Source organism: Eumetopias jubatus, unplaced genomic scaffold, assembly GCF_037043125.1.
Source record: "Eumetopias jubatus isolate StellerSeaLion01/CBP00866 unplaced genomic scaffold, mEumJub1_p1.0 scaffold_7, whole genome shotgun sequence".
Taxonomy (NCBI): Eukaryota; Metazoa; Chordata; class Mammalia; order Carnivora; family Otariidae; genus Eumetopias; species Eumetopias jubatus.
The window spans coordinates 85,603,099-85,619,603 of NW_028274813.1; the positions used below are offsets into that span (position 1 = coordinate 85,603,099).

Consider the following 16,505-nt stretch of genomic DNA (forward strand, 5'->3'; position numbering starts at 1 on the left):
CGCTGTGTCTCTCTGTAAAATAAATAAAATCTTTAAAAAAAAAGGCGTTCTTCATTTCTTAGTGTTTTTGATCTCTAACATTTCTTTTTGGTTCTTAGGATTTCCATCTCTCTTCTTACATTGCCTGTCTGTTCTTCAATTGTTTTTATTTTATCCATTAGAGACCTTAGCATATTAATCATAGTTGTTTTAAATTCCTGTTCTGATTGGGGTGCCTGGGTGACTCATTTGGTTAAGTGTCTGACTTTGGCTCCAGTCATGATCTCAGGGTCTTGGAATTGAGCCCCGTGTTGGGCTATGCACTCAGCAGGGAGTCTGATTGTCCCTCTCCCTCTGCCCCTCCCTCTGCTCATGATCTCTCTCTCTCTCTCAAATAAATAAAATCTTTAAAAAAAAAGTTTAAATTTCTGTTCTGATAATTCCAACATCCCTGCCATGTCTGGTTCTGAAGCTTTCTCTGTCTCTTTAAATTGCATTGTTTGTCTTTCATTGTGCCTTGTAATTTTTTCTTGATAGCTGGACATGATGTACTAGGAAAAAGGAACTGTTGTAAATAGGCCTTTAGTAATGTGTCAAAGGGGAGAGAAAGCTGTTCTATAGTCCTGTGATTAGGTCTCAGTTTTTTAGGGAGCCTTTGTCTCTGGACTGTGAACTTAAGGAGTGTTTTAGTTTCTTTCCTCCCCTGTTAGGTGGGAGAGGATGGTAAGAGTGGGCTGGAGTTGGGTATTTCCTTTCTTTCAGGTTAAACTGATAATACCCTAGCAGGTTAGGCTCTGGTTAACTAGTTCTCCTGAGGGCATGCCTTGTTAAGAAGAACAAAGTGCTCTGGTGTATTTCAAAATTGTTCTTTTCCCCCTCCCACTGTGGGAAGCATGAGGGGATTTTTCTCTGATATTTATGGAGGACCTAGTTGAGCTCCTGGATGTATAATCTCACAAAATACTGGGGGTGAGTCCCCCTTGAGGGTTTTTTTTTTTTTAAAAACTTTTTTTAGAGCAGTTTCAGTTACACAACAAAATTGAGAGGAGGGTACAGAGATTTCCTGTATATTCCTCTGCCCCCACACATGCATAACCTTCTCCATTATCAACATCACTCAGCAGAGTGGTACATTTATTACCAAGGATGAATCTACACTGATATATCATAATCACCCAAAGTCCATAGTTTGCCTTAGAGTTCACTCTTGGTGTTGTACGTTGTATGGGTTTGTACAAATGTATAATGACATAGATCCATCATTATAATATATAGAGTATTTTTACCACCCTAAAAATCCTCTGTGTTCTCTCTGTTCATGACCTTACCACCCTCAACTGTAGCACTTATCTTTTTATTGTCTCCATAGTTTTGCCTTTAATAGACGGTCATGTATTTGGGATCATACAGTATGTAGCCTTTTCAGATTTTACTTCTTTCTCTTAGTAATAGGTATTTAAAGTTCCTCCATGTCTTTTTATGGTTTGATAGCCCGTTTCTTTTTAGTGCTGAATAATATTCCATTGTTCGGATGTACTGTAGTTTATTTATGTGTTCAGTTAGTGGAGGACATCTTGGCTGCTTCCCACTTTTGATAGTTATGAACAAAGTTATTATAAACACTCATGTGCAGGTTTTTGTGTGGACCACTCTGGAGTTTTTAACTTGTCCATGCTGAGCCTCCAGCAACTGGTCAGTTACAGTTCAGGTTTTCCTACCTTGGGATTGGTTCCCCTTGTGGTTTTTGTTCTTGACTTTCTGTTCCAGTAAGCCACAACTCCTTCTATTTGTCTGTCTCTCCAGTTTTGAGGCCAGCAGTTTGCATTGTGTCCTTGCCTCTCTTAAGGATCCTAGAAGAGTTATTGAGTTTTTAATCTGTTCACCTTTTTACTTGAAAAGACAGAGTCGTGAATTTCAAGTTCCTTATTTGTAGAACTGGAAATTGGAAGTTCTGAACTACTTTTTTAAAATGAAAAAACAGTGCATAAAAAAAGTAGGGTATGTATATGATTTAAAAAAGTAGAGTATATGGAAGGAAATGCAATGAAACATTTAAATATCTTTTCCATTTTAGACCTAAGTTCTCCAGGCCTTCTCTCTAGAAGAAACCACTGTTAATAGTTTCATGTATATTCTTCCATAGGTAATCTTAGCATGTACAAATGTATGTGTGTACATAACCTTTTTCTAAAAAAACAAATGAAAGTATATTCAACATGTACTGGACCTTGTTTTTGCTTCTTATATCTTAGGGTTCATGTCATATCAGCATGCAAAGATCTATTTAATTCTTCCTGTGGTTGCATATTATTCTTTTAGAGATGTATGCCATGATTTATTTTAACACCTTTCACCTCCCCATGATGAACATTTATGATTTTAAAGATTTTATTTATTTATTTGAGAGAGAGAGAATGAGAGATAGAGAGCACAAGAGGGAAGAGGGTCAGAGGGAGAAGCAGACTCCCTGCTGAGCAGGGAGCCCGATGTGGGACTCGATCCCAGGACTCTGGGATCGTGACCTGAGCTGAAGGCAGTCGCTTAACCAACTGAGCCACCCAGGCGCCCGAACATTTATGATTTTATTTAAAAGCATGGAAACACAAATGTTCAATTAAAATCAGTGTAGTCATGTACATACATCTTTGTAATGTGTGAGTTTATCTGTGAGATACATTCCTGGAAGTTATCTCCTTAATATTAACAAATATATGTAACTGTTTTATAACTTGAGGTTTTTTTCCCCCACTCCTTTAGAAAAAAGCCTAAGAAGAGAGAAAATGGAACTGGATGTAGAAGGTCAATGAGATTACTAAAAGTAGATCCTTCAGGAGTGTCATTACCAGCAACCCCAGCTCAGCCAACATTAATAGCAGATGAAAATGTAAGAAAGTGCAAAAACAGTATATTACTTAAGAAAATACTGAAAAGTTTGAAATGTTTGAAACTAAAGGGTCATTAAATTATGCTTAATTTGTACTTCATTAATTTAATACTTGACTGTTTCTTGTTTAATGAGTAAGGCTTCAAAATCATAAAGACTAGTTTGGATTCTGTATTTCTACAGGCTTACCTGCTATAGAATTATGGGTAAATTACTTAACCTTTCTGAGCCCCAGTATCCGCATATTTAAAGTGGCAACAGTATAGAAATTTTAAGGAGGTTGTGGGAGTTAAGTGAAATAGTATCTATAAAGTTCTTTATACTGTGTTAAGGACTTAGTAAGTAAACAATAAATGGTAGTATTAATGTTGTTAATAATGTATAATATGTGATAATAGTGATAGCCCCTTGCTGTAGTATAATTTTGTACTATCAGTGAATAGAAAGTTTTATTTACCAGGTTTATTGTTTAGATAATATTATAATGATATTTTTTATTCAAGTGCACCCACTGTTTTTAATACTTTATATCTAAGTGCTTAATTATAAATTAGATGATAGTACTAATTAGACTGGTGCTTTGGGAGCTAATTGAAAATTACGGTGCTTGGGAAGAGTAGCTTTCCAATTTTTCTGAAGCCTCCACCCATGGTAAATGTATTTATATTGAACTCAATAATGCCACACAACTGAAGCAACACTTGTGAAATGATACTTAACACTTACTGCATGTGATGTACTTTTTGTATTTTCTTTTCTTTCATTGTTTATTAAAGCATTGCTGGTTGTGATATATTGAAATGATTTTATGATCCATGGGTTACAACCTATGATTTTAAAAAAACACTGGCATAGAATAATAACTTTACTCTTAGTAATGAAATTGAACTGATCTGAATGCATTCCCAGAAACTCCTGTTCTGGGCAGTGTAACTTTGGACAAGGTAACTTCTCTAAGTTTCATTGCTATCTTTTTAAAATGTGGTATCTCATTCACTGGATTATTATGAGGATTAAATGGGGTAATACATATATTAGTTTACAGGATACACCTGGCAATCATTCATTGAACAACGGTTTTTGAATACTAATGATGTGTCACCTATGTTGTTGGTATTGAAAGTAAAGTAGTGAAAAACTTACATTCTAGGGCAGAGCAACAATCAGCCTGTTTTATTTCTCATTCTTTATTTTCTTATTTTTTATAACAGCCTTTGTTACCTCCTGGGCCTTTAGAAATGACTCCTGAGAATCGAGATGATGACAGTGAACTATTTAAAAGAGTTCTACAGACTTGGGCAAATGTGAGCAAGGTATCGCATGCAAGGGCTTACAGGTTTTAGAATTATCTGTTAAGGAAATTTCAGTACATATATTAACTTAGTACCTTGGTCTTTTTCATTGTTTCAGACAAGTAGTAAGAATACTGAGAAGGAGTTAGCTAATATTAAAAGGTGAGTTAAAATCCCTTGCCTTTGTTTTATATTTTCTACAGTCTTTAAATTATAAAGACTATATACCATTACAGGAAGTTTTGAAAATGAAATGAAATGATAACCCATAATATTTCCACCTTAGCAACTGTTGTTTTTGTATGTTTCCTTTCAAGTATTGCTGTATGTAGTACCGCTATGAATTTCTTAAGTGCAGGGATTTTGTCTCAATAACTAAAATGGTGCCTGGTGCATAATATATATTTACTTATTATTTAATAAATGAATGAATCCATGTACATTTTTAGTTTATTATGTTCTAATGTATATATAAATTTGCGTTATGCTTTTCATTAATACAGTTGCAAAATATTAATCTCATGTTACTAGAGTTTTTAAACTTATTGAATAATTGCATACTATTTCATTTACTTAATCTTTTCTGACTCTGTTGGTATTTGGAATTATTTTCGATTTACTTTTGTGTGGTTAGTTGCATATTTAGTTATATGTGTGCATATGTTTAAGGGTTTATGTGTGATTATGGGTTAATTCTTTAGGATAGATTCCAGAAGTGAGATTAATGAGTCAAATATGGACATTTTTGTGGCTTTTAGTATACATTGCTGAATTGTTTTCTAAAATCTTTTTTTTCTTCTGGAAATCTTGTATGAATTTACTCTGCCACTAACACTGTTAATGAATGTATATGTTTAACTGCAGCCTGCTACCTTTTATAAGTGAAAAATAGTATCCCATTGTTTAATTTGATTTCCTTGGTTATTAGGAGGTTGACTATTTACTAACTGTGTCTCTTTTCTTTTTTGAGTCATCTTTTAGTTATTTTGACTCCTGATTGGTTTTACTTCTGAAATTTAACTTTTATTCCTCAGCTATAAAGCCAATTTAAGTGGCATGGTCATTAATGAAGATACTGTTCATAAAGTTACCAAAGGCGCAGTATTTTCTGTGGCTCTCCACCCATCAGAAATTAGAACTTTGGTGGCAGCTGGGGCCAAATCTGGGCAAGTTGGACTTTGGGATTTGGTAAGTTATTATTAATTTTTTGAAGATAATAAAATTTGACTGAAACAGTCTATAGGAGAATAGCCTAGAGCTGCGTGTTTGTAATGTTACTTGAGATTTATAGTTTTGTGCTTTGTGATACCAAATTTTAAAATTGAGAAATTTTAGTTGGCTTTCTAGAACTTTAACATTTTTAATTTGAATATTATTAGTCATCTGAGCATAAGTTAATTGCCAGGAAACTGTTATACCTTTAAATGTATATATGAAAAGATCACACAAAGTTCTTAGTTTTCTAATTATGTTTATATTTGTTTATTTATTTTTAAGATTTTCATTTATTTTTTGAGAGAGCACGAGCGTGCAGGAGCATGGGCAGGGGGGAGGGGTAGAGGGGAGGGGCAGAGGGAGAAGCAGACTCCCCACTGTGCAGGGAGCCGGATTCTAGACTTGATTCCAGGATCCTGGGATCATGATCTGAGCCAAAGGCAGATGCTTAACTGACTGAGCCACCCAGGCACCCTCTAATTATGTTTAAAATAAAGTTTTCAAACTGGGAAAAATATCTTCCTAGGGATCTGCTTAGGATAATTCCATTCGTTTTTTAATGAGTTACAAACAGATACTGAATTCCCTTCATTGTACATATAATTCTGCATGGATTGCTTTTGGTGGTCTCAAAATTGGAAAAGCTAAGTTAATATTCTCTGAATTTATTTTCTTATTGGCAAAGTAGAACAAAGGCCTGAAAAATACCATAAGGACAATAAATGGAGATGAAGACACTATGGTAACTTGAAGCTGGTTGGGATTAATAAACATTTTTTGAGAGGAAGAGAGAGATAAATACCAAATTCTCGTTTGTTTTTGGAGCATAAGTTCTTCCTTATTTTGATAAAGTGTGAGTGAGGGTGGGAGGTAAAAGTATTTGGTAAATAAAACAAGTAGAGAAGTGGGAAGAGGACTAAAAATAGTATAAGGTAATAAAAGCTAAGAGATGAGTTTCATGGGTCAGTTGGACAAGGCTTCTTGCAAGTAAGTTAAAAAGAATGGGAGTAGAGTAAAGGCCATTGGTTTTGAAAATGGGGTATTATTAGTTGAGAGAATAGCTTCAACAATGAGGTAAGGAAGGAACACAGACTTTGAGCAAATAAAAAAGAATGGGGTAGTGGAGGAAATGAAAGCAATGGATAAAGATCATTGGTTGAAGAACTTTGAAAAGGAAAAATAGAAAATTAGCATAGTCAAGTGAAAATCTTTTCAGGGTAGATTGATTTGTACAGAGTTGAAGACATGTATAAAAGTCCCTTTGTCATGTCTTTCCTGTTGACTCCAAAATCTGTATTACTAGGTCTCTATAATAGTCTAGTATCTCTGTCAATCTTCTGATTGTCCCAGACACTTGGCCATCATGTTAACAGCTTGAGCAAGTCTAAAACCCAATACTGCTACTATCCTGTGTGCATCCCCCAGCTCCCCTAGTTTAAAACAAAATTAACTTGATCAAAACATAATTTATATATTATAAAATTCATGTTTTAATTGTACAACTCAATGATTTTTAATAGCTTTACTGAGTTGTATAACTATCTTCATACTCCAGTTTTAGAACATTTTCATCATTCCTAGATTTAGATTTAATCTAAATTGGGGTAGATTTAATACCCCAATTAATTACTCTCATTCCCAGGCAGATCTCCATAAATTTGCCCTTTTTGGACATGTCATATAAATAGAATCATACAGTATGTGGTCTTTTATGTTAACTTCTTTCTCTTAGAGTTATGTTTTCAAGGTTCATTTATGTTTTAGTATATATCAGTATTTCATTCTTTTTAAATTGTTGAACAGTATTCCATTGTTTATCCACATTTTGTTGATCCATTTTATCACTTGATAGATATTTGGATTGTTTCCACTTTTTGGCCATTCTGAATAATGCTACCATAAACATTTGTGTACACATTTTTGTTTGGATATGTGTTATTTCTCTTGGGTAGATACCTGGGGGTAGAATTGCTGGGTCTTATGGTAATTTGTTAACATTTTGAGGAACTGCCAAACTGCATTCCAAAGTGATTGCCTCATTTAATATTCCCACCAACAACATATGAGGGTTCTAATTTTTCCACATGCTCACCAGTGTTTATTATTGTCTGTCTTTTTGATTATAGCCTTTCTGGTGGGTGTGAAGTGGTATCTCCTTGTGGTTTTGATTTGTATTTCCCTAATGACTAATGTTGTTTAGCATCTTTTATGCCATTTGGATATCTTTGGTGAAATGGCTTTTCAAAAATTTTTTAATTTTTTTTATTAGGTTTGTCTTCTTAATTGAATTAGAAACATTTGTAAATTCTAGTTGCAAATTCTTTGTTAGATGTGTTTTGCTAATATTTCTTCTAGTCTTTGACATTTTTTCATTTTCTTAATGCTGTCTTTTGAAGTGCAAATGTTTTGAATTTTGATGATGTCCAATTTGTCAAAATTTTTTTAATGGATTGTGCTTTTGGTGTTATATCAAAAATTTTTGTCTAGCTGCAAACTTTTTTTTTTAAGATTTTATTTTTATTTATTTGACAGAGAGTGAGAGAGCACAAGTAGGGGGAGCTGCAGAGGGAGAGGGAGAAGCAGGCTCCCCGCCGAGCAGGGAGCCTGATGAGGGGCTTGATCCCAGGACCCTGAGATCATGACCCGAGCTGAAGGCAGTAGCTTAACTGACTGAGCCACCAGGTGCCCCTAGCCCCAAGCTTTAAAGAGCTTTTCCTGGTTTTTTGTTCTAAAAATTTTATAGTTTTTCCTTTCACATTTAGTTTGCTGATTTGTCTGGTAAGGGCCCAAGTTTATTTTTTTATATATGAATATCCAGTTGTCATTTGTTGAGAAGACTATCCTTTCCCCCATTGAATTGCCTTGACACTAGCTCAGTTTTTCCTCTTAACTTTCAGTCACATTGCTAGTGTCACCTAGCATCAAAAATTGAGTTATCCTTTATTAAGTCACCCAATTACCCATTCATTCCTTCATTCATTCCACATTTATTGAGTATTTTGTGCTAAGTAATATTCTAATGATTTCCCAGCCATTAGACATTTGTGAGCAAAGACTGTCTCTGCCCTCTTAGAGTTTAGAATTTAGTGGCCAAAGCAGCATTAATGAAATAATGGCCAAATACATAATTACATATTTGATAAGTGGAGTGAATTATATACTGTGATTAATGGCCTGAAGGAAAAGTAGTGTAAATGAAAACACACTACAGGGGGCTGGCCTAATTTGGAGGATTAGGGCAAGCCTCCTTTCCCCTTTCTTACCAAGTAAAGAAAGGGGAAAGGGTATTTCAGGTGAGGGGAAGAGTATGTCAAAGACCTTAGGCAGGGGAAAACCTACCTGATACATTTAAGGACCTGGAAGAATGTTCGTATGGCTGGAGTATAGACAGCAAAGGAATGAACAAGAGGGATTATGCTGGGCCAGGGCCCCATCTCATCTTTTAGAATTACCATACTGGTTTTAAATGGTACTTGTATTTCCAGTTTTCCTATTCCAATCCACTGTGCACAGATAGTCATTTCTAGGCTCAAAACAAACTGGTCCTGTATTCAGTTAGGTTTAAAGTAGTAAGAAGTACTCTTTTTTTTTAAGATTTTATTTTTTACTTAAAAATAATATCTAATGTGGGGCTCATTCATAACCCTGAGACCACAAGTTGCATGTGCCACTGACTGAACTAGGTGCCCCTAGAAGCTCTGTTAACCTGGTATATTCAGATTAAAATGGGCAGTTGGAATTTTCCATAGAATGAGTAAAAAGCAGTCAAATCAGTAAGTAAAAAAAAAAAAAAAAAAGAAACAGCAGTAAGGAAGAAGTATAACTTAATGCAGTGTACTTCTTTAGCTCAGCTGGGGGGTGGGGGGCACAGCATAGTTTAGCTTCTACCTTGCCCTACAACCAAAATCCATATTGGTGAATTGACCAAACCCTGAGGATTTTCACCTATATTCTCAAAACTAGAGAGAAGTACATTCAGTAGATACTTAGATTTTTTCCTCTTTTGAGTGAGGAATAGGGAAATGGCTGCTGAGGGGAAAGGGGGGAAACAGGGGAAGTGGGGAAAGTGAACAGTGGACTAATTCTCTACAAAGGAAATTTTCTTGGTCTTTGGGAGTAGTATAAGCCACGTCCTTCCCCACAAACCTGCCAAGTAGGTGGTATAAATCCTGATATAAAATAATGAATAGAATTTCCTAGTCTAGGAATTCCAAAAAATACAGCATATGGTTTCAGCTGAAAACACCTATCTACCTCCCTCTTTCTGTTCCCTCCCCCCATCTTTCTTCTTGGTTACAGGAAAGCCTGTCTTTTTCGGAGGAAAAAATGAACTGATGTCAGATACTGGGAGAAAGAGTCAACATATTATATCAGAGCATCTAACATGGACAGAGTGATTCAAGCATGATGGAAATGAAAAGAAATGACTAGGCAACTAGACAAACACTATTGCGAAAACAACAGAAGAACCTAGCATGCAAAGACAGACCTAGAAGAGAAACATAACCCAAGGAAAGAAAGGAAATTCTTTTCAGTTCCAGACTGTAGAACTCCACTGTTCAGTGTAGTAGCTACTGGTTCTAAGAGACTATTTACATTTATGGGGCGCCTGGATGGCTCAGTCAGTTGGGCATCTGCCTTGGGCTTAGGTCATGATCTCAGGGTCCTGGAATCGAGCCTTGCATCAGGCTCCCTGCACAGTGGGGAGTCTGCTTCTCTCTCTCCTCTGCCCCTCCCCCCCCTGCTCATGTGCTCTCCATCTCTCTCTCAAATAAATCTTTTTAAAAAAGACTTCAAATTAAAAAAGAATATTTAGTTCTTCAGTTACACTAGGCACTTTTTTTTTAAGATTTTATTTATTTGACAGAGAGCGACACAGCGAGAGAGGGAACACAAGCAGGGGGAGTGGGAGAGGGAGAAGCAGGCTTCCTGCAGAGCAGGGAGCCTGATGCGGGGCTTGATCCCAGGACCCTGGGATCATGACCTGAGCCGAAGGTAGACGCTTAACGACTGAGCCACCCAGGTGCCCCTACACTAGGCACTTTTTAAGTGCTTAATAGCCACACATAGCTAGTGGATACTACATTGATAGTGCGTACATATAACTTTTTTTTCATCTCAGAAAGTTCTTTTGGACAGTGCTGCTGTGGAGCTAGTTAATAACATTATTTTATAAAATAATACTCAAAAATAAGATGATAAAACAAGAGAATGAGATGGAAAAGGGGATTGCAGAACTAAGGAAACAAATTGAAGATCAGATAGAAACTAATAAATTAGACAAAAGCAAGGAACAGAATAGACATTGCTGAAAACTAAATTATAGACATTAAAGATTTGAGGTAATCTCAAACACAGACAAGCTAATAGGTAAGGGAAGACAGTCAAAGATGACCCAACAGTGGAACAGAAAATATATTCAAAGAGAATTCTTCTGAAAAGACACAATGGAATTGACAGATTGAATGTGTATACCATGTTCTAGGAAAACTTGAAACTTAAAGGATAAAGAATTCTTTAGGCAGAAAAAATAAATTATATTCAAGGGAAAGAGTCAGGCTTTTCTGTTTTCTACAACAGCATTTCATGTAATGTCTACAAAGTTCTGAGGGAAGTATGGCCCAGAATACTGAGCAGCCCAAGATAACATTTCTAATTAAAGGCAGATGGTAGGTATTCTCACATGTGAAAAAAACTCAAGAAATTCAAGACCTGTGAGTTCATTTAGGAAAAAAAAAATACTGCTTGAGAGCAAATCCCAGCCAATTAAGAGTAAATCAGAATTAAGAATTGAGGAATGGAGAAGCTTGACAAAAGAATTGGTGATGGGCATTGAATCCATCCATAGATGGGCAGAACTAATATTAAATAGCTATATGAACTACGTTTATGGAACTGGATGTGAATGTTATCAACCTGGACAAAATAAAAATAATAATATAACAAAATATAGAGATGGAGAAAGGGGAGATGGGTGAAGGGATGAAAATAATGCTCTCAACAGAAAATGTCTAAAATTTAGACATAGTTAAAAAAATAAAGCATAATGACGACCACTCCTTTTGTTTTATACTTTTTCCTTTTTAGGGGATATCGCTTGATATAGTTACAAATACAGTTGACTCTTAACATGGTTTGAACTGTGTGGGTCCACTTATACACGGATTGGAAAGTTTTTTGGAGATTTGTGACAATTTGAAAAAAACTTGTAGATGAACCATGTAGCTTAGAAATGCTGAAAGAATTAAAAAAAGTTGGGTGTGTCATGATTGCATAGAATACATGTAGATACTAGTCTATTTTTTCATTTACTACCATAAAATATATACAAATCTATTTTATAAAAAGTTAACATCTTTCAAATCTTCAACAAACACAGATCCTATGTGGCACCATTCACAGTCAAGAGAAATGTAAATAAATGTAAAAATGCAGTATTAAATCATAACTGCATAAAATTATTGTTGTACTATTGTACTACTCTAAAAATCTCCTAGCTATTCTGTTGCTATTGTGGTGAGCTTAATTATAGCAAGTATCTCCTCGAAACACCAATCATCTCCGTGTGCGCAGTTTATCTCCCATAAATTGTGTATCGCTGAAAAAGTGATCTCTTGAGGTTCTTGCATATTTTTCATTGTGTTTAGTGCAATACTATACACGTTGAATAACACCATAGGACTCATATGAAGTGCTCCTAGTGATTCTGGAAAGTGCGCCCAAGAAACAAAATTCAGGACAGTACAGGAAAGAGTTGAATTGCTTGATAAGTACTGTAAATGGAGGTCGGTAGCAGCAGTTACCCAGCATTTCAAGATAAATGAATCTAGCATAAGAACTATTGTAAAAAAAAGAAAAAATTTGTAAAGCCCTTGCTGCAGCTACTCCAGCAGGTGTGGAAAGCCTTGTACTTTTTTTTTTTTTTAAGATTTTATTTATTTATTTGACAGAGAGAGACAGCGAGAGCAGGAACACAAGCGGGGGAGTGGGAGAGGGAGAAGCAGGCTTCCCGCTGAGCAGGGAGCCCGATGTGGGACTTGATCCCAGGACCCTGGGATCATGACCTGAGCCGAAGGCAGACGCTTAACGACTGAGCCACCCAGGCTCCCAAGCCTTGTACTTTTTGCAAAATACCTTTTTATCTTGTGTTGAAGATGCCACTTTTATGTGGGTATAGGATTGCTCTAGGAAAGACATACCTGTAGACTAATATGATTTGAGAAAAATTGAAGTCATCATATGACAATACAAATGGAAGGTGAAAGATCTAAAGCTGGAGAATTTAATGCCAGCAAAGGATGTTTTTTTTTTTAATTTTTTTATTGTTATGTTAATCACCATATATTACATAATTTGTTTTGGTGTAGTGTTCCATGATTCATTGTTTGTTCATAACACCCAGTACTCCATGCAGAATGTGCCCTCCTCAATACCCATCACCAGGCTAACCCCATCCCCCCACCCTCCTCCCCTCCAGAAACCTCAGTTTGTTTTTCAGAGTCCATCATCTCTCCTGGTTCGTCTCCCCCTCTGACTTACTCCCCTTCATTCTTCCTCTCCTGCTATCTTCTTCTTTTTCTTTTTTCTTAAAATATGTTGCATTATTTGTTTCAGAAGTACAGATCTGTGATTCAACAGTCTTACACAATTCACAGCGCTCACCGTAGCACATATCTTCCCCAATGTCTATCACCCAGCCACCCCATCCCTCCCACCCCCGACCACTCCAGCAACCCTCAGTTTGTTCCTGAGATTAAGAATTCCTCATATCAGTGAGGTCATATGATACATGTCTTTCTCTGATTGACTTATTTCACTCAGCATAACACCCTCCAGTTCCATCCACATCGTTGCAAATGGCAAGCTCTCATTCCTTTTGATGGCTGCATAATATTCCATTGTGTATATATACCACATCTTCTTTACCCATTCATCTGTCGATGGACATCTTGGCTCTTTCCACAGTTTGGCTATTGTGGACATTGCTGCTATAAACATTGGGGTGCACGTACCCCTTCGGGTCCCTACATTTGTATCTTTGCAGCAAAGGATGGTTTGATAATTTTAGAAAGAAGTTTGTCTTAAAAAAATGTCAGGATAACAGGAGAAGCAGCATCTGCTGACCCAAGACTGCAGACAAGTTCCCAGACACCATTAAGAAAGTTACTGAGAAAGGGTATCTGCCTGAACAGGTTTCTAATTCAGCTGAAAGTGCATTCTGGGAAAAAAAAGTGCCACAAAGGACATTTATTAGTAAGGAAGAGAAGTGAGCACCAGGATTGAAGGCAGGAAGGAATAGGCTAATGCTACTCTTCTGTGCAAATACAGTTGGGTTTGTGATCGGGACTGCCCTCATCTATAAAGCTGCTAATCCCCGACCTCGAAGGGAAAGGATAAACATGAGCTGCCAGTCTTGGCTGTACAACAGGAAGTCCTGGAAACAAGAGCACTTTTCTGGATTGGATTCATTAATGCTTTTTCTCTAAGGTCAGGAAGTACTTTGTCAGTAAGGGACTGCCTTTTAAAGTTCTTTTGATATTGGACAATGCCCCTGGCTACACAGAACCCCATGAGTTCAACACCAAGGCATGAAAGTGTTGCCCCCAAACGTGGTGTCTCTAATTCAACCTCTAGATCAAGGGGTCATTAAGGACCTTTAAGGCTCATAGCACATGGTACTCTATAGAAAAGGTTGTCAACGCTATGGAAGAGAACCCCAGCAGAGAAAACATGAAAGTCTAGAAAGATAACACCATTGAAGATACCATTGTTGTTATAGAAAAAGCCATGAAAACAAGCCTGAAATAAATTCCTGCTAGAGAAAACTGTGTCCAGATGTTGTACATGACTTCACAGGATTTATGACAGAGACAGGAAATCATGAAAGAGATTGTGATTATGGCAAAAATGGTGGGAGTGAAGGGTTTCAGGATATGGATCTTGGAGGAATTCAAGAGCCAAAAGACTCCCCACCAGAGAGAGGAATTAAGAGAAGAATGCCTGTTGGAGATGAGTGCTTCTGAACCAGTGCCACATGATGAAGCAGTGTTAGAAAACAAATTGACATTAGTCAATCTGGCAGAAGCATTTTGATTATTCAAGGCTGCTTTTGACTTTTACAACATGGACCCTTCTATGGTATGGGCACTGTAACTAAAGCAAATGATGGAAGAAGAATTGGTACTATATGTATAGAAATATTTTTAGAGATACGAGAAAACAAAAAAGTCGGAAATTATGATGTACTCCATAAAGTTACACTCAGTGTGCCTGCCTCCTGCCTCTTCGTCTACCTTCTCCACCTCTTCTGTTGCTGTCACCCCTGAGACAGCAAGACCCAGCTCTTCCTCATCCTCAGCCTACTCAGCGTAAAGACAGTGAGGATGAAGACCTTTATGATGATCCATTCCACTTAGTAAATAGTCATCCTGCTGTACAGTTAATAAATTTATCTGTTGTGGGATGCCTGGGTGGCTCAAGTCAGTTAAGCGTCTGCCTTCGGCTCAGGTCATGATCCCAAGGTCCTGGGGTCAAGTCCCATATTAGGAGCCTACTTTTCCCTCTGCCCCTCCCCCTGCTCGTGGTCTCTCTCAAATAAATAAAATCTTTATTTTTTTAATTTTTTTTAAAGATTTATTAGAGAGAGAATGGGAGAGAGAGAGAGCATGAGAGGGAAGAGGGTCAGAGGGAGAAGCAGACTCCCTGCTTGGCAGGGAGCCCGATGTGGGACTCGATCCCGGGAGTCCAGGATCATGACCTGAGCTGAAAGTCGCTTAACCAACTGAGCCACCCAGGCACCCAATAAAATATTTAAAAAAATAAATTTATCTGTTGTATATGTGTCTGTCTTCATGTGAAAATCTAGTAACTGTACAACTACAGCAAGAAGTATATGAGACATTTTTGTGTCATTATCATCCTCATCGCCTGAGTAGTCATTGTGTAGAACATCGTGTGCAAGGCTTTTATGGAAGTGGATAGCCTTTCCTTACATAGGCATAAGGTGGATAGTATTTAATATAAAATTAATAATGTGTTAGCTTTCTTACTGTTTTATAATTTTGCTTTCAAAGATTTATATTACCATAGAGTATACCTTTCTTGTTATTGAAGAAACTATCAGCCTATCATCACTTTTAAAAAAAAAGTAACTGTTTCCACTACTGCATTGTGAATATGACTGTAATACCATATACCATAATATAGGGAGTCATTCATTAGTGTATAGGCTAGGCTACTGTGAAGCTATTGTATTGATTACACTAGGCTATCATAAAGCAGTCCTATTGCCACTTTATTATCAATGCATGAGTTGTTACACCTGTCAGTAAATATGAATTTTTCATATGTTTTCATTTTTGATGGTTAGTGTTAGTAATATATATAATATCTGCAGTGTTTTTTTATCATATAATATTGACAGGTATTGACATGATTTATCTAATAAACAGATGACATAAACATGGTGTTGAACAACAATGCAGTACTGTGAATGTATTTTCTTTTCCTTATGATTTTATTATTTCTTTTCTCTAGCTTACTCTGTTGTAAAAGTACAGTATATAATATGCATAACATACGAAATGTGTTAATTGTTTATGTTATTAAGGATGTCAGTCAGCAGTAGGGTATTAGTAAAGTTTTGGGGTAGTCAAAAGTTATATGTGGTTCAGCTGCATGGTGAGTTGGTGCCCCTAATCCCCACCTGTACTCAAACTTCAAAAATTACTTCAGTCTGATTTTCTTTTATTATTTTGAAGTGTAGTTAAATTTAATACTATTAAAAATGGCATATGTAGCATGGTCTTATTTTTTTCTAAATTTCTCTGTCATTCTGTTTAAGTACTTATAAAGATGTCTATAATAATAGCTTAGTATTTTAATGATAATTTTAGTTAATTTTGAATTTGGAGTCATTTTTAATAATTGTCTTTCTACATTTCTGTATTTAGGTTTTTTGTAACAATGGAGAGTTTTGTTTTTCTAAAAAATTAACACTATACACAAGTATGTGAAGATATTTATAGTGGTTAACTCTGGGTAGGATGAGGAGTGAATATGATTATAATTTTTTCCCTTTCTTTCCTTTAAAAAAATTCTTCTGTTTAAATTTAAAATAAAAAAAGAAAACAAAA

General features: G+C 36.2%; 1 protein-coding gene across 3 annotated transcripts in view; it reads left to right on the forward strand.

Annotated features, from left to right (window-relative positions):
- Positions 1-16,505, forward strand: part of WDR76 (WD repeat domain 76) — a 55,323-nt gene that overhangs the window by 24,399 nt on the left and 14,419 nt on the right. For all 3 annotated transcript variants that reach the window (XM_088024771.1, XM_028126739.2, XM_028126740.2), the window contains 4 exons: positions 2,737-2,863; positions 4,075-4,176; positions 4,274-4,317; positions 5,190-5,343. In XM_088024771.1, the coding sequence (XP_087880897.1) occupies positions 2,737-2,863; positions 4,075-4,176; positions 4,274-4,317; positions 5,190-5,343 (427 nt within the window). The remainder of the gene's footprint in view (positions 1-2,736; positions 2,864-4,074; positions 4,177-4,273; positions 4,318-5,189; positions 5,344-16,505) is intronic.